We start from the raw sequence: 19,318 nt of genomic DNA, 5'->3' as shown, positions 1-19,318 counted from the left end.
TAAACTGGTTGCACCGATTTTCCATTATGGATTTTTTGGGGAAATAATACCATCAAAGAAATGGTATCTAAAATTTTACAGTAGTGTAGCAAATCGTTATTTTCCTAGTTGCATTTTTTTTTTAATTATTTCATTTTTAAAGCAAAGAATCCTCAATCTTGCTTTCAAGCTTTTGCATATAGGTGCATCTAATCCGAGAGCATCCTGGAAGCATTATATGTAGCCTTATATTGTTAAACTTCGCAAACGTGTGTACACGTTTTTATACTTGAACCAGTCAGTAGGGGAGTCTGAACTTGCAACTTTTACTCAGAGCAGTCAGCCTAATAATAAAGGCTTTCTATAAATGAACCATAAATGCAAGTTCGAACAGCATTAACATATAGACACAAATATTGCCTTAACTTCAGACAATGCCTTTCCCCAATCAATAATGTGTTGGTGTAATCTGGCAGCCAGAGGGTTTGTGTTGCAGGGGGCTAGGTCTACTTGCCCCAAGGACAAAATAAACATAAAAACTTCTTGTCCTTGACACCAAACAGTATGTCCTGGGCGTCGGGGTATAGGAATTCCACAGCCCTGCCAGCAATAGCACTATTAAGTTAATGGTCAGTCAGACTTTGGAATATCAGTAAATAAAGACTTACAGCAGTTGCGGCACATACCAAAACACATTATAAATGCAGAAACAGGTTAACTTGTCTAAAATAAAAAAATTAAATGAAGGCCAAACAATGTTATTATACTAAAGTTTCTGGGTTTCGTTATATTTTCAGCTTTTTTTGTTTGCTTTATGCTCACAATCGTACATACTCTTGCTTGCACACACACCCACACACCCACACGGGCACAAGCAGACATGCACATGCAAAGCATTCCAAAAATTTTCTTTGAAATATCTTCTTAGTGCCCCGATTTCCCCCCCCCCCCCCCTAAACTCCCCCACCAACGCCCTCTCCTCCCCCCACACCCTGTCATAGACAAAAGCAGACATTCACATACACTACAGGCTCACACACAAGAAGGTGTTTTTTTTTCTTTTTTTTTTTTTTTTTTTTTTTACAATTCTTGCCTCACATGTCTTCCTGCATTCCAGGTCTGAGCTGGCTGCCTGGACTTGTAGTGGTGCACAACTTCCCACCATAAATTTGAATGTGATTTACAGTTCAGGGACTGATTGCAGCCTTTTCTGATAATTACAGTGTGATACTGAGACTTCCAGTTCCTCATCATCCTAACACAGGAGTCTACAACCTTTTCTTTGGTGAGAGCTACTTCTAATCAGTAAAAATCATTGTGAGCTGCTCACGGTGAAGCCACTTGCGCATGGTTACCAGACACCCCCACGTCCTGCTTCCTTACTTTAAGCATAATGTCAATGGCACCAAATACTATAGTTTGAACAAAATACTTTGGCTAGAAACACTATGGCAGGGCTGCAATGTGTGTCAGTTAGAGCCTGGTCTTTGGGGATGTACGAACATGTGTGCATATTAATGGGATGTGTGTGTTTTTGAGCCTGGGTCGTATGTACTGTCTAACAGGACATACATACCTTTCGCCATATTTGGCACCAATGCATGTATACACAAACATTACCGTTTTTAATTGGGAGAAATTTAAAGTGCAGAAAAATGTTCATAATATGGAAACATTTTCTCCCACTTGGCTGTACTTTTACACTTTTTTTGAACAATTTTATTTCCTTTTGATTACATTTTACACAAGTATTGTCGTATTTCTGGCAAAATTATTGCATGCGTATACCACATTTCTTTTTGTCCATAGAGTCCATGGTGATGCGTATGAATAGTGGGTACATCAGTTGATTGCTCTACTAATGTCATGCTGTGTCGAATTGTGTTTGAGTATGGCCAGTGACCAGCCTTCCTGGGTAATGCCTGGTCTCTAGAACTACTGTTGCGAACAGCTAACTTGTGGTTGGGACCATGGGCGGGAGGGGTTTAAGGCGGTGGCATGGGCCATCCCCAGTGGACCACCAAGGGGTTGTGGTGTTATGGGTGCTTTAGGAGGTGTTCTGAGTCATGGCGCTTGTGTGTCTGGGTGACTCGCAAGAGTCTCTGTCTTCCTGATAGCACCCTGCGTGTGTAGGCCATGGCAATGTCTGTGCGTGTCTAAGCCGTCCTGGGTATCTTGGGGTCCCGAGGCTTCTGGTGGCGATGAAGGTGGTTATTGGGAGTTTGTTGTATGGTGTCGGAATTGGTGTAGTAGCGTGGCCAACTCCATGGATTTACGTTTCCTATGTATACCCCGAACCTCCTCCTGCCTTATTGTTGTCTTCTTCCGCTGAGCTCCACTTGCCTACCGCCTCGATCCATGCTGCGATCAGGGGCCCCTCTGGATCCTGCCAGTGCATTGCAATCGCTCTCCGCCAGTAGGAAAGCTAAGGAGGCAAATCGCATTTGCGCCTTAATAGTCTTCTGCCTGCGTAATACTCCGATCCCACTAGCCTCCCATGTGTTAATGTCGATGAGCCCCATTATTTCCCGTAGTGGTGTGTACCGCGCGCCAATAGGGATGTATCATGGGGCATTGCCAAAACATGTGTTTGAATGTTGCGTCCAGGGATTGGCACCTCAGGCACAATGGTGGTAAGGTCGCGGATAGCTTTATTAAGCCAGGTGATTAAGTGCTGGACTGTGCCCATGAGGAGTAATGTATGGAGCATGGGGTGTGTTGCAGGCTCCCCCTCCGAGAGCTTCCAGAGACATCAGCAACTGAGAACTATCTGTCTGTGCAGTAGGAATTGCCCCGTGGGAGACCAGTCTCTTCTGCCAGCTGACTGAATGGGAGAAACTGGCCCTCTGTAAACAAGGATCCCACCTCAAGCGTAGAGTGGTTTGTCCAGAGACCGGCTAGGGGCGCAGTGGGGTGTATAGGGGAATTCCACACGACATTCGTAGGAGGCGCTGAGTGAAAGTGCGTGCCACTGCTACCTGTATAGGGTACGCAAATGCAGGGTGGGCTCCCGGGAGCAGTAGCCAGCAGAGAGCTTGCACTGTCCTTGGGTCTTCCTCTAAGGTGGTCTCCCCCAGGTGTCTCCCTGCTGTCAGCGAGACAGCAGTTGGAACTGCGCTAAGAGGAAATGAGCCTCGAATGAGGGGGCTCCCAGTCCACCACGGTTTGTTGGTAGCTGTAGTTTTGTAAGGGCTACTCTGCGATATCAGTTTCCCTATAAGAGGGAGCATAATAGTGTATCTAGTACTCCGAAGGGGGAGTAAGGGGCAATGACTGGGATGTTGGCAAACTAATAGGGGAATTGTGGCACCAGGATCGTCTTTGCCAATGAAATCTTGCATAGAGGGGCTAGGGGTAGGTTCATCCAGCATTTTATCCGGGTTCTAGCTCCAGCCAGAGCTCTGTGGTAATTGCTCTTGAGTAGGTCTCAGGGGGAATGGTAAAGCTTGATACCGAGGTAGCGCAGGTCTTGCTCACTCCAGGCTATTCTCGAGCCTCCTGCGTATATGGGAGGAAGGTTCGGACTCAGTGGATATATGGTGGACTTCGCCCAGTTAACTTTCAGGCCTGATGCAGCCGCAAAGTCTGAAAGCATTGTCCAAATGGAGCTGAGGTCTGCTTTGATATCTCGTACATACAGCAGCAAGTCATCTGCATATGAGGACACACTTTGTGTGGTGCTTGCTATCGGGATTCCCCAGCTATCTCCCTCCAGACGCAGCCAGATTGCCAGAGGATCCATCGCCATGGCAAACAGGGGGGAGAGGGAACGTCCTTGGCGGGTGCCCCTCTCTATTTGAAGGATCGATGAGAGATATTTTCCCAGCCTCACCCTGGATGTAAGCTTCATATATAGTAGTTTTGTGCACGCTCTGAAGACTGGACCAAGCCCCATCCGTACGAGCGTCCCGAAAAGGTAAGGCCAGGTCAGGGTATCTAATGCCTTTTCCAGGATCAGACAGGCCGCCCTCGGGTAATGGCTCTGTGCCCACTCCTGGACATAGAACAGTCTGCAAATGTTTTGCGAGGTGCTTCTACCTGGCACAAACCCGTTTTGATCTGGGTATATTAATGGTGGGAGGGCCTGGGCTAAACTATCAACTAGGATCTTACCCATGATCTTGCAATTGGCGGATAGCAGCGTTATTGGCCGATACAAGGCCATTTGCATCTGGCCCCTTTTAGGCTTCAGGAATGAAACTATTAGAGATTCCCGAAGGAAATTGGTAAGTTCCTCTTCCTCCAATGCTGATTTGTACGTGTCTGCTAGTTTCGGTGCTAACAATGCGGCGAAAGTTCCCTAATACTCCAAGGGCAGGCTGTCTAGCCCGGGGGCTTTGTTCCGAGCCAGGGCCTGTATGGCTTGTTTCACATTCGGGGGTGTGATTTCCGCTTCAAGGAGTGATCTATCCTCTATTGGGATCCGAGGGGTGCTAGGAAGTGTTTGGCTAGTCTTTGGCAGGCTTGTTTGGGACATTTGTAGACCATTGTGTAATGGTTCTGAAAGAGTCGTAAAATATCTGGGTGGACTCCTGCAATCTGATCACATGTGCACAGGTCTTAAAAGAAGTGTGCTTGAGTGTCGAGGCTGGTGAGCCAAAACTTTACATTGACAATGTCTTTTCGCTTCATATTTCTTATCCTGTTTTTATTGTTTAAGCTAATCTTGTCTCATGTCAAATCCCTGTGCCAAGGTCAGACCTACTGGCTTCACCAAAGCTTATTTTAGCTTGTCAGTATTATCACACACAAGGCCAACCATTCATTCTTATGCATTCTCCTGAACAGATTAAGAGACCGTTTTGATAAAATCATCCATCGACATTTGATAAAGTAACAAGCATTTGCTATCAATAGGTCTCGCATTACTGATAGTTTTAGGTATTGGCGTCGCAAATATAAATACAACGCCAATAGCTCATTTTTTCGGTAATGCAAGACCTAGTGTATTGCAAATTCTTACTTAGTGAGCCAGGAACCAGCATTGTATGTCTCAGTGCAGTACCGCAAGCTGCTCCTAGAGGTCCCTAGTGAGAATCATAAACGTTGTGTCCCATATGGTACTGCACCCTGCAGAAGATATGGTAAAACCACCCTACCCATAATGCATAGCATGCAAGAGTGTACCACAGATACATTCAAATAGCTATGTCCATATATGCAATTTAGTAGCTTTGAAATGAGACAAAATAATTATATTAATTCCGGATTAGGTTGTACTCTTTGTGGAGTTGATGAAGGGAAGTTTTATAGGAGGGCTAATATAAATGTGAGTTGTGCTAGCGTGTTAAGTAACCACTGCCTACCTAGTTTAGGTCCAAGTGAGTGTGTTGACTGAAGGCCCTTAAGAAAATAGTTCCTTGAGGCTGTAATTAAAACCTAGGGCGTAACAACACATGTAACAGGGAATGTCCTCATGGGAGGTTAGGAGAAGAGACAATGCGGTACTAAGGAGGGACTACTAAGCTAATGACAAATGAAAAGCCGCCATCTACAAAGGACAGGAGCCAATTAAAAAGATGGGCGGAAAGTAGACTGAGCTTTATGCCCATATGCTGAATATGCAAAAGAAACAATTGATGGATGGAATGTTGGATAATGCAAGCATTCACCCCTAGTCACAAGGATCTGGGTTTAATCCATCATTCTTTTGCTCACCGCACCACCCCAGTTTGGACCAAGTCATATGCAAATCCGTCTTGACCCTGTTCCTTATGGGAACAGTCCAGCCCGAACTGCCAAGCCAAGGTCCTTACTGGAGTGGAAACCAGCATCCTGGGACCAGTTTCAGGACATCACCCATTATCGGCCACGCTAGCTTGAATCTAGTGATGTGGTGAGCACGGGAACCAAGTCTGGGCATACCCTTCCCACTTAGGGCGACATATGAAAAAGAAACAATTGGACGTAATGCTGTACAATGCAAGCATTCACCCCCAGTCACAAGGATCTGGGTTTAATCCATCATTCTTTTGCTCACCCCAGTTTGACCCAGCCATAGGCAAATCAGTCTTGACTCTGTTCCTCACGGGAACAGTCGAGCCCGAACTGCCAAGCCTGGTCCTCCCTGGATGGGAAACAAGCATCCTGGGACCGGTTTCAGGGCATCACCATTCGGCTAACTTGAATCCAGTGGTGTGGTGAGCAAGGGACCCGCATCTGGGCATACCCTTCCCACTTTGGGCAACATATGCAAAAGAAACAATTGATGGACGGAATGCTGGACAATGCAAGCATTCACCCGAGTCACTGCGTCCAAACTGGAACGGCATGGTTAGCAAAAAAAACTATGTATTTAGGCCCAGATCTCTGTACTGGGGTAAATGTATGACATTGTTCTGCATTCTGTCCGTCAACTGTTTTTGCGGATGTTTTTCAGGATCACTAGTGCATGAGCTTGTATGCTTGTTATTTTGGATATCTTAAAAATCTGTCAGAGTTTTCCAAAAACCACTTCGGACAGTGTAGTGTTCGTTTTTAAAATGATTTGTTTTGTTTTTGTCTAGTAACAGATTCAATGAGAATTTGGCTATTTCAAATGCCATTTAGGGCATTGTCATGGTCTAATGCATCATTCATCCTAGTTCCCCTAGTCTGTTTGTTTGTACTGTTTAAATAACTCTATACAAAACCTGTTCTAATATCCGATATTGAAACGTTGAAGCCGGTTCTGATTATCAAACAGGAGAACAGCGATGCTTGACAATCGGGAACAGTTTAAGTTTAATTAAAAAATAACGGCTGGGAATAGCAGCCACATCTTAGTTGCGTTTTGGAATTCAATTTGCATTAGGTGCACGGCATGCTGTAAACTGTACAGTAGGTGCAATAAAGTGAAGCTCGTCCCACTGTTGGCCGAAATACTGGTACAGGGTTTCATAAATTGCATGCTTTTATGCTTGATCCCACTCTGATAGTAGAGGTCTTAAATATCAACAGGAGGTCATATTCTGAAGTGGTCCAGGTGGCCGGGTGTGTCATGGGTGTTATCTAGGGTGACACTTCTTACTTGGCATTGTTTGGGCCTTATCTCGTGAATGCAACTGGCCGGCTGCTTCAGCATTCATTTTTTTTAGGTCTCGACCTCTAGCATTGCTTTAGCAATGCTTGTTTGTCGAGATTATAGTAAGCAGTCCGAAAAGTCTACCTAGCTGCGGATCGCATACAGTTCATGTGATTCAGGCGTGTGCACATCAAACACAATCTGCCTCGGCATCAGACTTCAAAGCAATGCGCTCCCCTGCCACAGCAATGCCAAGAGCTTGTTCTCCTTACCATGCACCCACGATTGTCCCTGTGCGCCTCTTCCACTTCGCTTTCGCAGCCGCGCTTGTTTTGTTAAAGGAGGCATCACTTTCCTGTCCTAGAACGCTTATCTCGTAGCCCCTCCTCGCCGTCCCGCCATCTGGCGCCGCGCTTAATGTTTCAGCAAGGCGCCCGCATTTATTTTCACAACACGGGCGCACACATCGCAACCCGTCATAGTCCCACCTACGAGCGCCGCACTTGATGGTTGAGCACGGCACCTCCTTTTACTTTCACAACACTAGCGCACACATTTAATAATGGCGCACGAGGCTCGCATCCAGTTATCCCCGTCCCAGCCCGCCACGCTTAATGTTTCAGCACGGTGCCTGCGTTTTTGTTTTCAAAATGCCCATCCTACACCCGCGGCTCGTGTTCCTAGGCCATGCCCTACCTTACCGCACCTCTTGCTCAGTTTGTTTCGCCCCCTTGCCGTCCTTTTTCCCACCATACTTTCATGTCCTCCCAGACACCACAAACCATTGTTATGTCCGCACAGCCACCAGTTCAGCGGCTAACCTTTAAATAGCATATTCAGGTATCCTGCTGTCTCCCACAGAAACCGCCAGTGTTTAATTGAAACTGCACTCTGCTCTTGGCTCCCAAGGGATACCAGCCTGAAACACAAGAGATCGCCGACTCGCTCTCCCCCTCTGGCTCGCCCACCTCCTCCTCCGGCGCGCTCTCCTCCTTCTCCGGCTTGCCCTCCTCCTTTCCCTCCCCCTTCTCCGGATCGCCCTCCTCCTTCCGCTCACTTTCCTCCTCCTCGTTTTCATCCTCCGGATCGCCCTCCTCCTCCTTCTGGCAAGCTCTCCTCCGGCTCGCTCTCCTCCTCCTCCGGTGCACTATTACTCCAGTGCTCACTATTCCTCCGGTTGCACTATTCCTCCGGTGCGCACTATTCCTCCTCCGGCTCACCCTCCCTGGAAGCATTTGTGCTGCTCAGAGAGCGTCTTGGCAGGCACGAATCGCTGTGCTCTCACAAGAATGCAAACAGCATGGATGGGCGGCGTGTAATAACTTTGAATCATGTTTAGAACTGAACCCTTCCCAGGTCTCCACACATCTACATGGCACCTCGTTTTGGTGATGGGCAACACCCCTTCCCCCATATGCACACTATGTACTCTTTCTGTTGACGATGTGAACACAAAGTGCCTCACATTGCACCTCTCATGGACCCCTTCCCCTGCTCTGGTGCCTAGGCTCAGGACCTAGCAGCTCTCTAGCCCTCCCTCCCCCCCGGTTCCACTGCACCAGACCAGTGCATAATGAGTGCCCAAGAACACATAAGACGCATTCCTCACTCAGTGTCTGCCTCTTCTCTGGGCCACTCTCTCTATGTGTCCAGCTACACGCCACTACTTAGTGTCCGGCACCTAGTACCACATTCCCTCGATTCGTATGCTCATGGCAAAGCAGACCCCGCTTTCCAGTGGGCGCACTCTCTGTGCCTGACAACGATCCAAAAGCAGATTGAAGTGTTTATGGGCTGCACCTCCGTCCCTCCATGTGACCATTCACTGCCCATCATTCTCTCAGACGGCGGTCTCCAGCTATGCACACACTGCCTGCCACCCATATTATCTACCTCCCCCGTGTCACTCTTCGCCCACACAGAGACTGACCCTTCGATTTTCCTCCCTTTTGACCTTTTGCGTGCACCCACTCACTACGTGGTACCTCTCCAAGTCATGCCTCTGTTGTTGAGAATGTGTCTGAGTTTCTTTTGCTACTAACATATGCGTTACTTTCTCTTTTGGTGAAGAACCCCCATCATGATTTCGTACCCACTTGCCCCCTCTTACCAAGGCCTCCTTCGTACATAATATATAGACATTACAAAACTGCAACACCTTGCCTGAAGTTTGAGTGCATACTAAAAGCCAAAGGTCACTCTCAGGCCTTCTACACTTAAGTATCCCTATTTCATTGCTAACCTCTATTTGACAATCGTATGCGAAGGTTTGAAAATAAACCTCTTACATCGCCATTTTGTTATCATTTACATTGTATAATACTTTCCAGGTGCCAAACTCATTTCATTTTACACGTGTTCCTTCAATAGCCTCATTCCTTATCTCCCCATTCAAAGTAGAAAGGTGCTGGTGACTAGTGTGATCTGATGCACTTTCTACACAATGAACCATTTATAGTGTATTTTCCTTTACTTTGAAGATGCAGCCTTCAGTAGTTTCATATAATGTCTGTTCTGCTGGCCTTAACATTGGGTTCTCTTGACAACTAATCAGCAGGTTATAGCAGATCTAAAATTCTGCTGCCAGAAAAGTCATAAACCTGATTAGTAATGACTACATTACCCCAGTACCGGAGGTCCTACAATGGCGTCCAATCAGAAGAGGAGCCTCCTTCAAAGCCTACAGATCTTTGCATGATCTGTGGCGCAGGTCCAACTTTCCTGACATCTAAACTTAGATTCTACAGCTAACATTGTGAATAGCTCTACTCCAGAAAATTCCTCTTTCATAAGAGAACCTGCATTCCTTAGAGCTTTTTCTGAGCAAACACGCAAAGACTGGTAAACACCCTAAAGAGAATAAGGATCATCAGCAGTCAACTAGAATTCAAGAAAGCAATAAAGATCTTACCCCACCCCTGGGAGAAACTTGGTTCTTAAGGTAGAACTGTACCTCCACAAGACCACTATCGCATCCCGGAGGATGTATCTCCAGAATGGTTCAACTGGACTCGTGCACGGATCATAGGCTGACTTTCAATCATGCCCAATTTAAACCACGAGTTGGTTGAGAAGTTCTTGATTTCTAACATGCACACTAGCGGAAACTATGATGGGAGGTTCAATGTAAATAAGCGTTGAAACTCCTTACCTAATAAGTCTTAGAGTGCCCGAGTAGTAACATTACTCCACACCACCTGAGTTTCTGGTGATCTGGAGGGAGATCCTGGTCACTATGGCACTGGCATTGTATGCGTGTTTACCTTAAAAAAAAAAAACATTGGCAAAGCCAATAGGTCTTGCGCTTTTGAAACCTGTTGGCTTTGTGAATTACTTTTGTCAATGATGTACATCTTTGGGTTTGTTCCCTATGTCCTTCATTTCACCTTGCCTTATATCAGTCTTGCCACTTGCCACATTACACATACTGGTGCACATTAAGCCTAACTCAGGCAGCACTGCACTGTTGTAAATAACACCTACTGTTTTATTTAAAGCACAAAAGTATTCTCAAGACTTGCTTCAGAGGGTATACTGGGAAACATCTGACTGGCTCTAACATGGCCTATATTGTCTTAAATTCTGATCATGTGGAGTTTCTACCACGGCATCCATTGTTTATTGTATTAATAAGTACATCACGAGATCAACATTCAACAAAGAGACAGAATAATAGTACTGCATACAACAGCACAAATCTTGCTTTTTAAGTGTTCGCCTTGAGTGTAATTTAGAAAAATTATGTCACAACAGACCTAATGTCCTCTCCACCTAGAAATATGTATATATAGTACTCTGCATTTATTAATAGTTCAATTTAAAACGTTGAGCACTTCTACAACCCCCCCACACACGCACGACCACAAACACACACACACACCCCCCGCACACACACACACCACACACGCAACCACAACCCACACACACTCAACCAGAACCCTCCACACACACAACCAGAACCCCTCACACACACAACCAGAACCCCTCACACACACAACCAGAACCCCTCACACACACAACCACAACCCCTCACACACACAACCACAACCCCCCTACACACACAACCACAACCCCCCTACACACACAACCACTACCCCCCACACACACACAACCACAACCCCCCCCACACACACAACCACAACCCCCCCCACACACACACAACCACAACCCTCCACACACACACAACCACAACCCTCCACACACACACACACAACCACAACCCCCCACACACACACACAACCACAACCCCCCACACACACAACCACAACCCCAACTTCCCATGCCATGCTTTGTTTTGTTATTCTAGGTTTTGTTTTGTTATGCTATATCTCAACAAAACCTAGCATAGCATAACAAAGCAATTGCATAACAAAATAAAGCAAAGCATAGCATAACACAACCAAAGATAGCACAGCATAACAAAGCACAGCATAACAAAGCACAGCATAACAAAGCAATGTCTACTGGAAATCCCCACTATAAAAAAAGCCAGACAAGGTGGACGTGCCCTTTCATTTGTAGGCCCAACCATGTGGAACAAACTTCCATCTGACCTAAGACACAACGACAACCATCTATGTTATAGGAAGGCCTTAACCCCTTCGATGCGGCCGTTTTTTTTCCCGTGTGCGGCCGCCGGCCGAACACGGGCGGGCCATGACGAACCCCAGCCGTCATCAGCACACACGCACCGTAGTGCATGACGGCTGGGGTTCGTCACCAGCATGGAAGGGGTTAAAAACTCTTTTGTTTCAGGTAGCATAACCCTCCCTGTGGTATCCCACAGAGCCAACATATTCCAGAATTTGTTGTGAGCAAAGCGCGGAGATACCTCATGGGTCGATTCTAGCGCGATATAAGCAATTAAATAAATAAATAAATAAATAAATAAAATAGCATAGCATAACAAAACCTAGCATGGCATAACAAAACCTAGCATGGCAAAACAAAACATAGCATGGCATAACAAAACATAGCATGGCAAAACAAAACATAGCATAGCATAACAAAACCTAGCATGGCATAACAAAACCTAGCATGGCATAACAAAACCTAGCATGGCATAACAAAACCTAGCATGGCAAAACAAAACCTAGCATGGCAAAACAAAACCTAGCATGGCAAAACAAAACCTAGCATGGCATAACGAAGCATAGCATGGCATAACGAAGCATAGCATGGCATAACGAAGCATAGCATGGCATAACGAAGCATAGCATGGCACAACGAAGCATAGCATAACAAAACAGAATAGCAAAACAAAACCTAGCATAGCATAACAAAGCACAGCAAAACAGCATAGCATAACAAAACACAAACAACAACATAGCATAACAAAACCTAGCATAGCATAAAGCACAGCATAACAAAACATTGCATAGCATAGCAAAACCTAGCATAGCATAGCAAAACCTAGCATAGCATAACAAAACCTAGCATAGCATAACAAAACCTAGCATAGCATAACAAAACCTAGCGTAGCATAACAAAACCTAGCGTAGCATAACAAAATATAGCGTAGCATACCAAAACACACTCACTCACTCTCAACACATATTGCATTACAAATGCAATAGGTGTCACATTTGCGAACGTTTAAGCTATTGGCATTGTAAATGACAATGCTATTAATTTATCTATTTTCAAAACCAACACATAAATACAAAATTTGTCATTTACAATGCCAATAGCTCAAACTTTCCTAGCGAGAGCTATTGCATTGCAAATACTTGTTCTGCCCGTCATGATTGCACCCCGATGGTAGTTGGCACAGACAATTAGTTCTTAGTAGCACAGTTCTTTATTGTTGTGTTTTAACATTGACACAGATTTGTGGATTAATATGATGATGGCTATTACATTCCAGATTATGGTCAATATATTGATTATACATGTATAACACATTTGATTTATTAGTTCTATCCAGCTTTGCTCATTTCAACGACCTGTATATGTAAGTGGACGTTATCACAATGTAATTCTTGTCTGCTTAGTGCTTAACAAAGATACCATGTCATTGCCTACTGTTGGTTCCACGATTTCACAGATTAATATCGAAGCTATCAAATGTAATGCGCTTTTTTCATCAAAACTGAAAACTTAATCAAAACTTTATTTTAAAAAAACTAACATAATTGCATTATTCCAAATGTGTTTAATGGAATGACAGATTTGGGTTGTCGTTTAGACCCGTCATGCCTGATGAAAGCAAATGTTTGTGCTCGTGCCTTTGAAAGCACCATGTAACCTATTCTCTTCTGTCCTTTGTGCAGTTGTTTGCGCTGGTTGTTTTTGCCTGCATCATCTCAGAGGGGTATTGGAACGACTCAACGTCCACCGTGAAGTGCCTTTATAATGGCAACGAAGACGCGTGTCGTTACGGTATCGGAATCGGATTCCTTGCCTTCCTGGGGTGCATCGTCTTCTTTATCATCGACATCTATTTCCCTCAGCTGAGCAGTGCCACAGACCGCCGCTATGTCGTACTCGCAGACCTCGCCTTTTCCTGTACGTTCCTAATTTTTGGCTCTTGTCAAATGTTTTATTGATTAGCATTCTCTGCTGAATTAGCCGATATTGGTATTTAATAATGTGTAAAGCGCGATGGTGCTTTTAATACACCACCGTTGAGTCTCTTGTGGTTTGCTAATATAATCATGTACGTTTTTATCTTTACTTTGACATTGTATCATATTGAGTTGTTTTGATCTGCCTTTTGTGCACCATAAACTCACTTTTTCGCCCTTTTGGTTGCAATACCCCCGTTGACTGAATTTAATGACTGTGTTTTTTTTATAGAAACAAGCTGTTATGAAATTATAATGCATTTAATATTTTTAATTTCAAAGTATTTTTAGTTTTGGGGGGGGGGGGGGGGTACAAAAAAAATAAGGATAAAGAGTGGTATTGAACGTATATAGTGAGAGGAATTATTATGGAATCTAAAAACATCAAAGGATAAAACGCAATACCATCCGCTGGGTACAGATCTAAATCAGATGTTTGTTTCGAAATGTTAATGGTAGAAAACTCCGGGGAGGCGGTCGGTGAAGAGGCAGGGGTGAAGGGGAAGGGAAATGACACAAGGGAAAAGTCGCAAGGGGGCCCCAGAGGGATGGAGGGATACGAGAAAGAGCGGGGGAGGGGATGGGGGTTGGGATTTGGGGTTCGAGCACTAGCCGTGATCTGAATGTCCTTGCTAATCTCCGGAATGAGAAAGGGATATGAGGCAGGCCCCAATGTTGCTGGTGCTGGGGTGTGTTCTCCGTGGAGTTTTTTTTTTTTTTTTTGCATGTATAGATTTAGTCTGTTCCATAGTTTCTGCGATGTCTGGTTGTTCTAATTGCTGTTAGATGTATGCGCTTTCTGTAAAGTAGACCTACACCCACCATGTATGGTATGAGAGGTTTTGGAATGATTTCCATTTACATAGGATGTTTTTTACACCAATTATTTTTGATTAGTTTGGGTAGAATACTAGAATTGTATTCTAGCTAGCCCACTCTTGAGAATTTTGGGGGAGATTGTAGTTTCTGTTTGTGTTAATAGTTTGTATTTTGAGTAGCAAGTACATCACTGGTGTTAGAACGATGGTTTCAGTTTATTTAATAATGGCCGTTACCCGTTGAGTTCCCCACCGAATGTTGTATTTTTGTGTTCATCTGGCCTTTCTGAAAAATTGCGGAATGACCTTGTATTTATTTATTTTTGTTAACTCTCCAACTTCGAGGCATATTTGGGGTGAAAGTCCTCTGCATGACTTGGAGAAGCTATGCTATTAACTCTTGTACGCTTGTGGACAGTCCAGTGTATTTTTTCACTTTGACCTTGAAAATCATTTTATTTTATGTGATTTAAATTTTGCTTTCCAATCCAGTGAATTCAGCCTAACAGGGTATCAGTACTTTGTTCAATAGGACAGCCAGTGATGCGTGGCATCCTTTAACAGGGATCAAAACAGACTGAATGTAACCATTTAGTACAAACTTAGTCAGATAGCCAGCAGTCCATTTCTGGAGGTAGGAGGTAGGAAGTAGGAAAATAAAGGAAACTAAACAAAAGGTGGCTGTGAAAAGGTAAAGGGGGAACCAGGAGTGGGAGGGAGGTTGAGGCGAAGGTGAGGTAAAAAACAAAACAGAGAGCCACGTACTGTGCTCAATCCCTTAGAGATCTACAACACTTCGCCACCACGCCTTCTCCAACGGCCACTCGACGCATATCTGCTGTTTGGCATCACGCGCCCTGACCAACTCCATCTAGGCGGACGCTCACCTCCAGCTACGCCAATTAGGAACTCTACGTCTATCGGGGGATTATACCTGAACACCCGCTCGCTGGTGAAACACTCCGAGGACATTTTTATCTTGCTGTCTAACTCCAACCCTGACATGCTCCTACTTACAGAAACCTGGCTAACATCAGAGTCCCTTCCAGACATCCTGGCAGCCCTCCCCCTGATTATTATATTCTTCACGCCGATCGCCCTGATGACCGGCCTGGGGGTGGGGTGGCAGCCATTATATCCAAACGCCTCACCTCTATCTCCTCTTACTCTCTTCCCCTCCCTGAGGTGGAGAACTTACTCATCAGTGTGCAAACTGACATCGGTCCCCTCATCCTCCTCCTCCTATACCGGCCTCCCCACTCTATGCCTTCCTTCTCTTCCATCATGAGTGAACAACTGTCAACCCTGTTAACAATGCACTCCTGCTTCGCTATTTTTGGCGATCTAAACTACTGGTTAACGACACCAACGCCGGCTCCCATGCCACTGAGCTCTTTGAGACCCTTAAAAATCTGAATCTCACTCAACATGTCTCTCAACCCACCCATATCAAAGGACATATTCTGGACCAGATTTGGTCCTGCAACCTGGCCCTGTCCCTACCGGACATTCTCCCCTGTGTCTGGTCAGACCACCACTTGGTGGATATTACCATCACAGTCGCTGGCCAGATCTCCGCCCCCCCCAATGGCCGGGGGCCTGTCACGGAAATGAAGCACATACGATGCCCAGGGCTTCCTCACTGCCCTCGCCGACTCTCGCCCAGGCTCTCACCCCTCCAGTGACATCGACGAACTAGAACAAGACATAGGCTCCTGGTTAGTCGGCCAGCGACCAGTTTGCCCCCTTAGTTAAATTCCCTCGCACCAGGCACCGGAATTCCCACAGGTGGTTCTCAGACGACCTCAAGGCTCATAAATTAAAAATGCGCCAGTTAGAACGCACCTGGAGACGCGACTACTCTGATTCAGCCAGACAGTCCTATCTAGCCGCACGTAAAGACTATAAATCAGCTATCAGGTCAGCCAAAATGGAACACTTCTCTAATATATTTCTCATCGGCAGCAGACAAATCCAAGGAGGTGTTCAGAGTCCTGAACGAGCTAACTACAGATGACAGAACCCTCCCAGCTCAGACCCCTACTCAGGATGCCTGCGACACTCTGAACTCTTTCTTTTTGGAAAAAATCATAAAAATCAAAAAGTCTACCCCCCCACCCCCCCGCCCCCCGCCCCCCTTCCCCAGTCATCCCCCCCGGATTTTTCCTCTAATAATCCCCTGACCGTCACTACCTTTCCCGCTCTGGATCCTACCTCCCTAGCGGAACTTGCCACCCGTGTGAAATCTGGCTCCCCCAATGACTGTTGTCCACCCTCTGTCCTGCGGAGCATGTGTCTCAATCTGCCAGATTGTATTCTACACTTACTCAACAGATCTCTTAGCAGTGGCATCTTCCCCACTTCTTTCAAGGAGGTCATCTTAGTACCCCTCCTCAAAAACCTGGTGCCGACCTTGCAGAGCCGTCGAATTATCGCCCCATTTCCCTCCTTCCCTACTTCTCCAAAATCATTGAGGCCCACCCATTGCCTGTCAAACTTTATTGAATCCTCCTGTCATCTTGAGCCTAATCAGGCTGGCTTCCGACCTGCCCACTCTACAGAGGCCGTCATCCTGGCAGTCCTTGACACACTCAGGAGCAACGCGGACGCGGGGCGTCCGAAAGCCCTCGTCCTCCTGGACTTGTCGGCCGCGTTCGACACGGTGGACCATACATCCTCCTCCACCGTGTCGAGCAGGCAGGCATCCAGGGGTCTGCTCTTGAGTGGGTCAGGTCCTTCCTCACTGGGAAAACACCGGCGGTCCGCCTGGGACCTTACACGGCCAAAAAATCCCCCACGTCCTGTGGAGTCCCCCAGGGCTCCTCCCTTTCCCCGCTTCTATTTAATTTATATCTCCGGCCATTGATTCAATCTCTCCTCAAATGGGACATCATAGCCTATAACTACGCCGACGACTTACAGCTCATCCTCTCACTTAACTCACCACAGGCTATCAATACGTTCCACGCAGTTATGATCCATAACCAACTCTGGATGAACCAGAATCCATAAAACTGAACCCCGGTAAAACCGAGCTCCTTCTCCCTGGACTCAGCCACGCCCACTGGGGCCCACAGTTCTGGCCGTCGGAGCTCGGCTCTCCCCCTACCCCAGCAAAAACAGTAAAGAGTCTGGGCGTATTCATCGACGCCGAACTCGCTCTCAAAGCCCAAGTAAGAGCGGTAATCTCATCATGCATGTACCAACTTCGGAGGATTCGCAAAGTCCGTCACCTTCTCCCTCCCGCGGCAATCACTCAAACTGTCATCTCACTTGTGCTCTCCCGTTTGGACTTTTCCAACTCCATTTACCACGGTCTCCCACAATTTCTGTTACACAGCCTCCAAGTCGTCCAGAATCAAGCGGCCCACTTGATCCATGGAACCCCCAGATGGCAATCAGCCAAGCCTCTGCTCCATAGCCTCCACTGGCTACCAATAGACCAAAGGGCTGCCTTCAAGGTGGCATGTCTCACCTTCAAAACCCTTCACTGCTCCGGCCCTGGGTTTCTCAAATCCCTCATCCGTCCCCACTGTCCTACACGCAACCTCCGATCAGCCCACCGTGATCTGCTAGTCACCCCCAAAAACAAAACTAAGAAATTCGGCAGCCGCCGTTTCTCTTATCTAGCTCCTGTGCTCTGGAACCTCCTTCCTCTGTCTATCAAATCTTCTTCCTCTCTTCTTAATTTCAGAAAACTGTTAAAAACCTATCCCCCCCCCCCTCCTTAGCTAGATTTTCGCCTCCTGCGATTTCTCCTCACCCTCTCTGTCCATCAGCGCCAGGAAGCTTCGGCGTCGGTGCGCTTTACAAATGGCACCTAAGATAAGATAAGATAAGAATGAGAGGCAAGGAAATTGAGTGAGACTAAGAATATTAGGAAGCAGAGGTCTGCTGGGATGTGAATGGGGGGCATCAAAAATGCACCTCCTCATTAGGGTGACTATTCTTTCTGCTGTTCAAGCTGTGTGCATAACGATTTTGGCATCATTATATAAAGTCAGGGGCTGATCCTTTTTTACTTGGGCCCCGATTGGGGGGAGGGTGCCTCCCCGCTACATAAGGAAAGACTGCAGTCTCATGTAAATAGAATCCATAGCTTTCATGGTGTTTGAGAACTGCATGTAAGGCATCTCACTGGTTGTGACAGAAAAATGCATGTTTCACTGTTTAAGAATGAACTATGATTGCCTGGTGCTTGTCGTAACCAGGCTGGTATTGGCCTGCTGGACGTGCTACCTACAGACACATTCCCAGTCTGCCTCCCTGATACAAGCTGCAACTTAGTGGGTTAGTGAACATAGTCCAGGCCGACCAGCACTGCAGCCTCCAGAGGAGAGCAGCCCTTTCAAATAGCAGACTTCTTTCACCATAATGACTTCGCCTTTACCCCCTCCTGCCTTTTTGTGAGCAACCCATGCGGATTGACCTCCAGTTCTCAAACCATTATTTCTCACATCAATCTAAAATGGTCCCTAGGCAGATTGATATGCATGCCCTTGGCACGAAGGCGTTTCACCTGGAAAATGCCCTTAGGGATTTCATAGAGGCAACAAAAATCCAAAAGCTGCATCGCTTCTAATAGGGCGTGACTGGCCTCTGAAGGATAAGTACTGAGCTTCCTAGCATTTCATCTCAATATCTTTGTAGTGAACCTCCCTATTTGGAGGGGGCATGCCTGGTTGGATCGTCTTCGCACCTAGGGGCTATGTGCTTCACACACCCCTATGGATAAAAGGAAAAAAGACCAGTGTTTTTCCCTGTTTCCTTTGACAAGTTAGGTTCATCGACATTCAGAGTGTTATGAGTCGGATAACACTGCCAAACTCTTTTGCACAGGGGTTATTAGTATATGTATGAACTGTCCCATGGGAACCCATAAATGGCGGACACACATAGCTATTGGTACTTTTAAACAAGAGGTTATTTATTACATACAATCAGTACATCAA

At 46.1% G+C, this 19,318-nt stretch overlaps 1 protein-coding gene across 1 annotated transcript in view; it reads left to right on the top strand.

The window, feature by feature from the left end:
- SYNGR2 (synaptogyrin 2) overlaps positions 1 to 19,318 on the top strand; it is a 287,764-nt gene that overhangs the window by 66,708 nt on the left and 201,738 nt on the right. Inside the window, exon 2 of the mRNA XM_086931086.1 lies at positions 13,255 to 13,489. Coding sequence (XP_086787212.1) covers positions 13,255 to 13,489 — 235 coding nt within the window. The remainder of the gene's footprint in view (positions 1 to 13,254; positions 13,490 to 19,318) is intronic.

Source organism: Lissotriton vulgaris, chromosome 7 (assembly GCF_964263255.1).
Source record: "Lissotriton vulgaris chromosome 7, aLisVul1.2, whole genome shotgun sequence".
Taxonomy (NCBI): domain Eukaryota; kingdom Metazoa; phylum Chordata; class Amphibia; order Caudata; family Salamandridae; genus Lissotriton; species Lissotriton vulgaris.
This window is presented reverse-complemented; position numbering and strand designations above follow the sequence as displayed.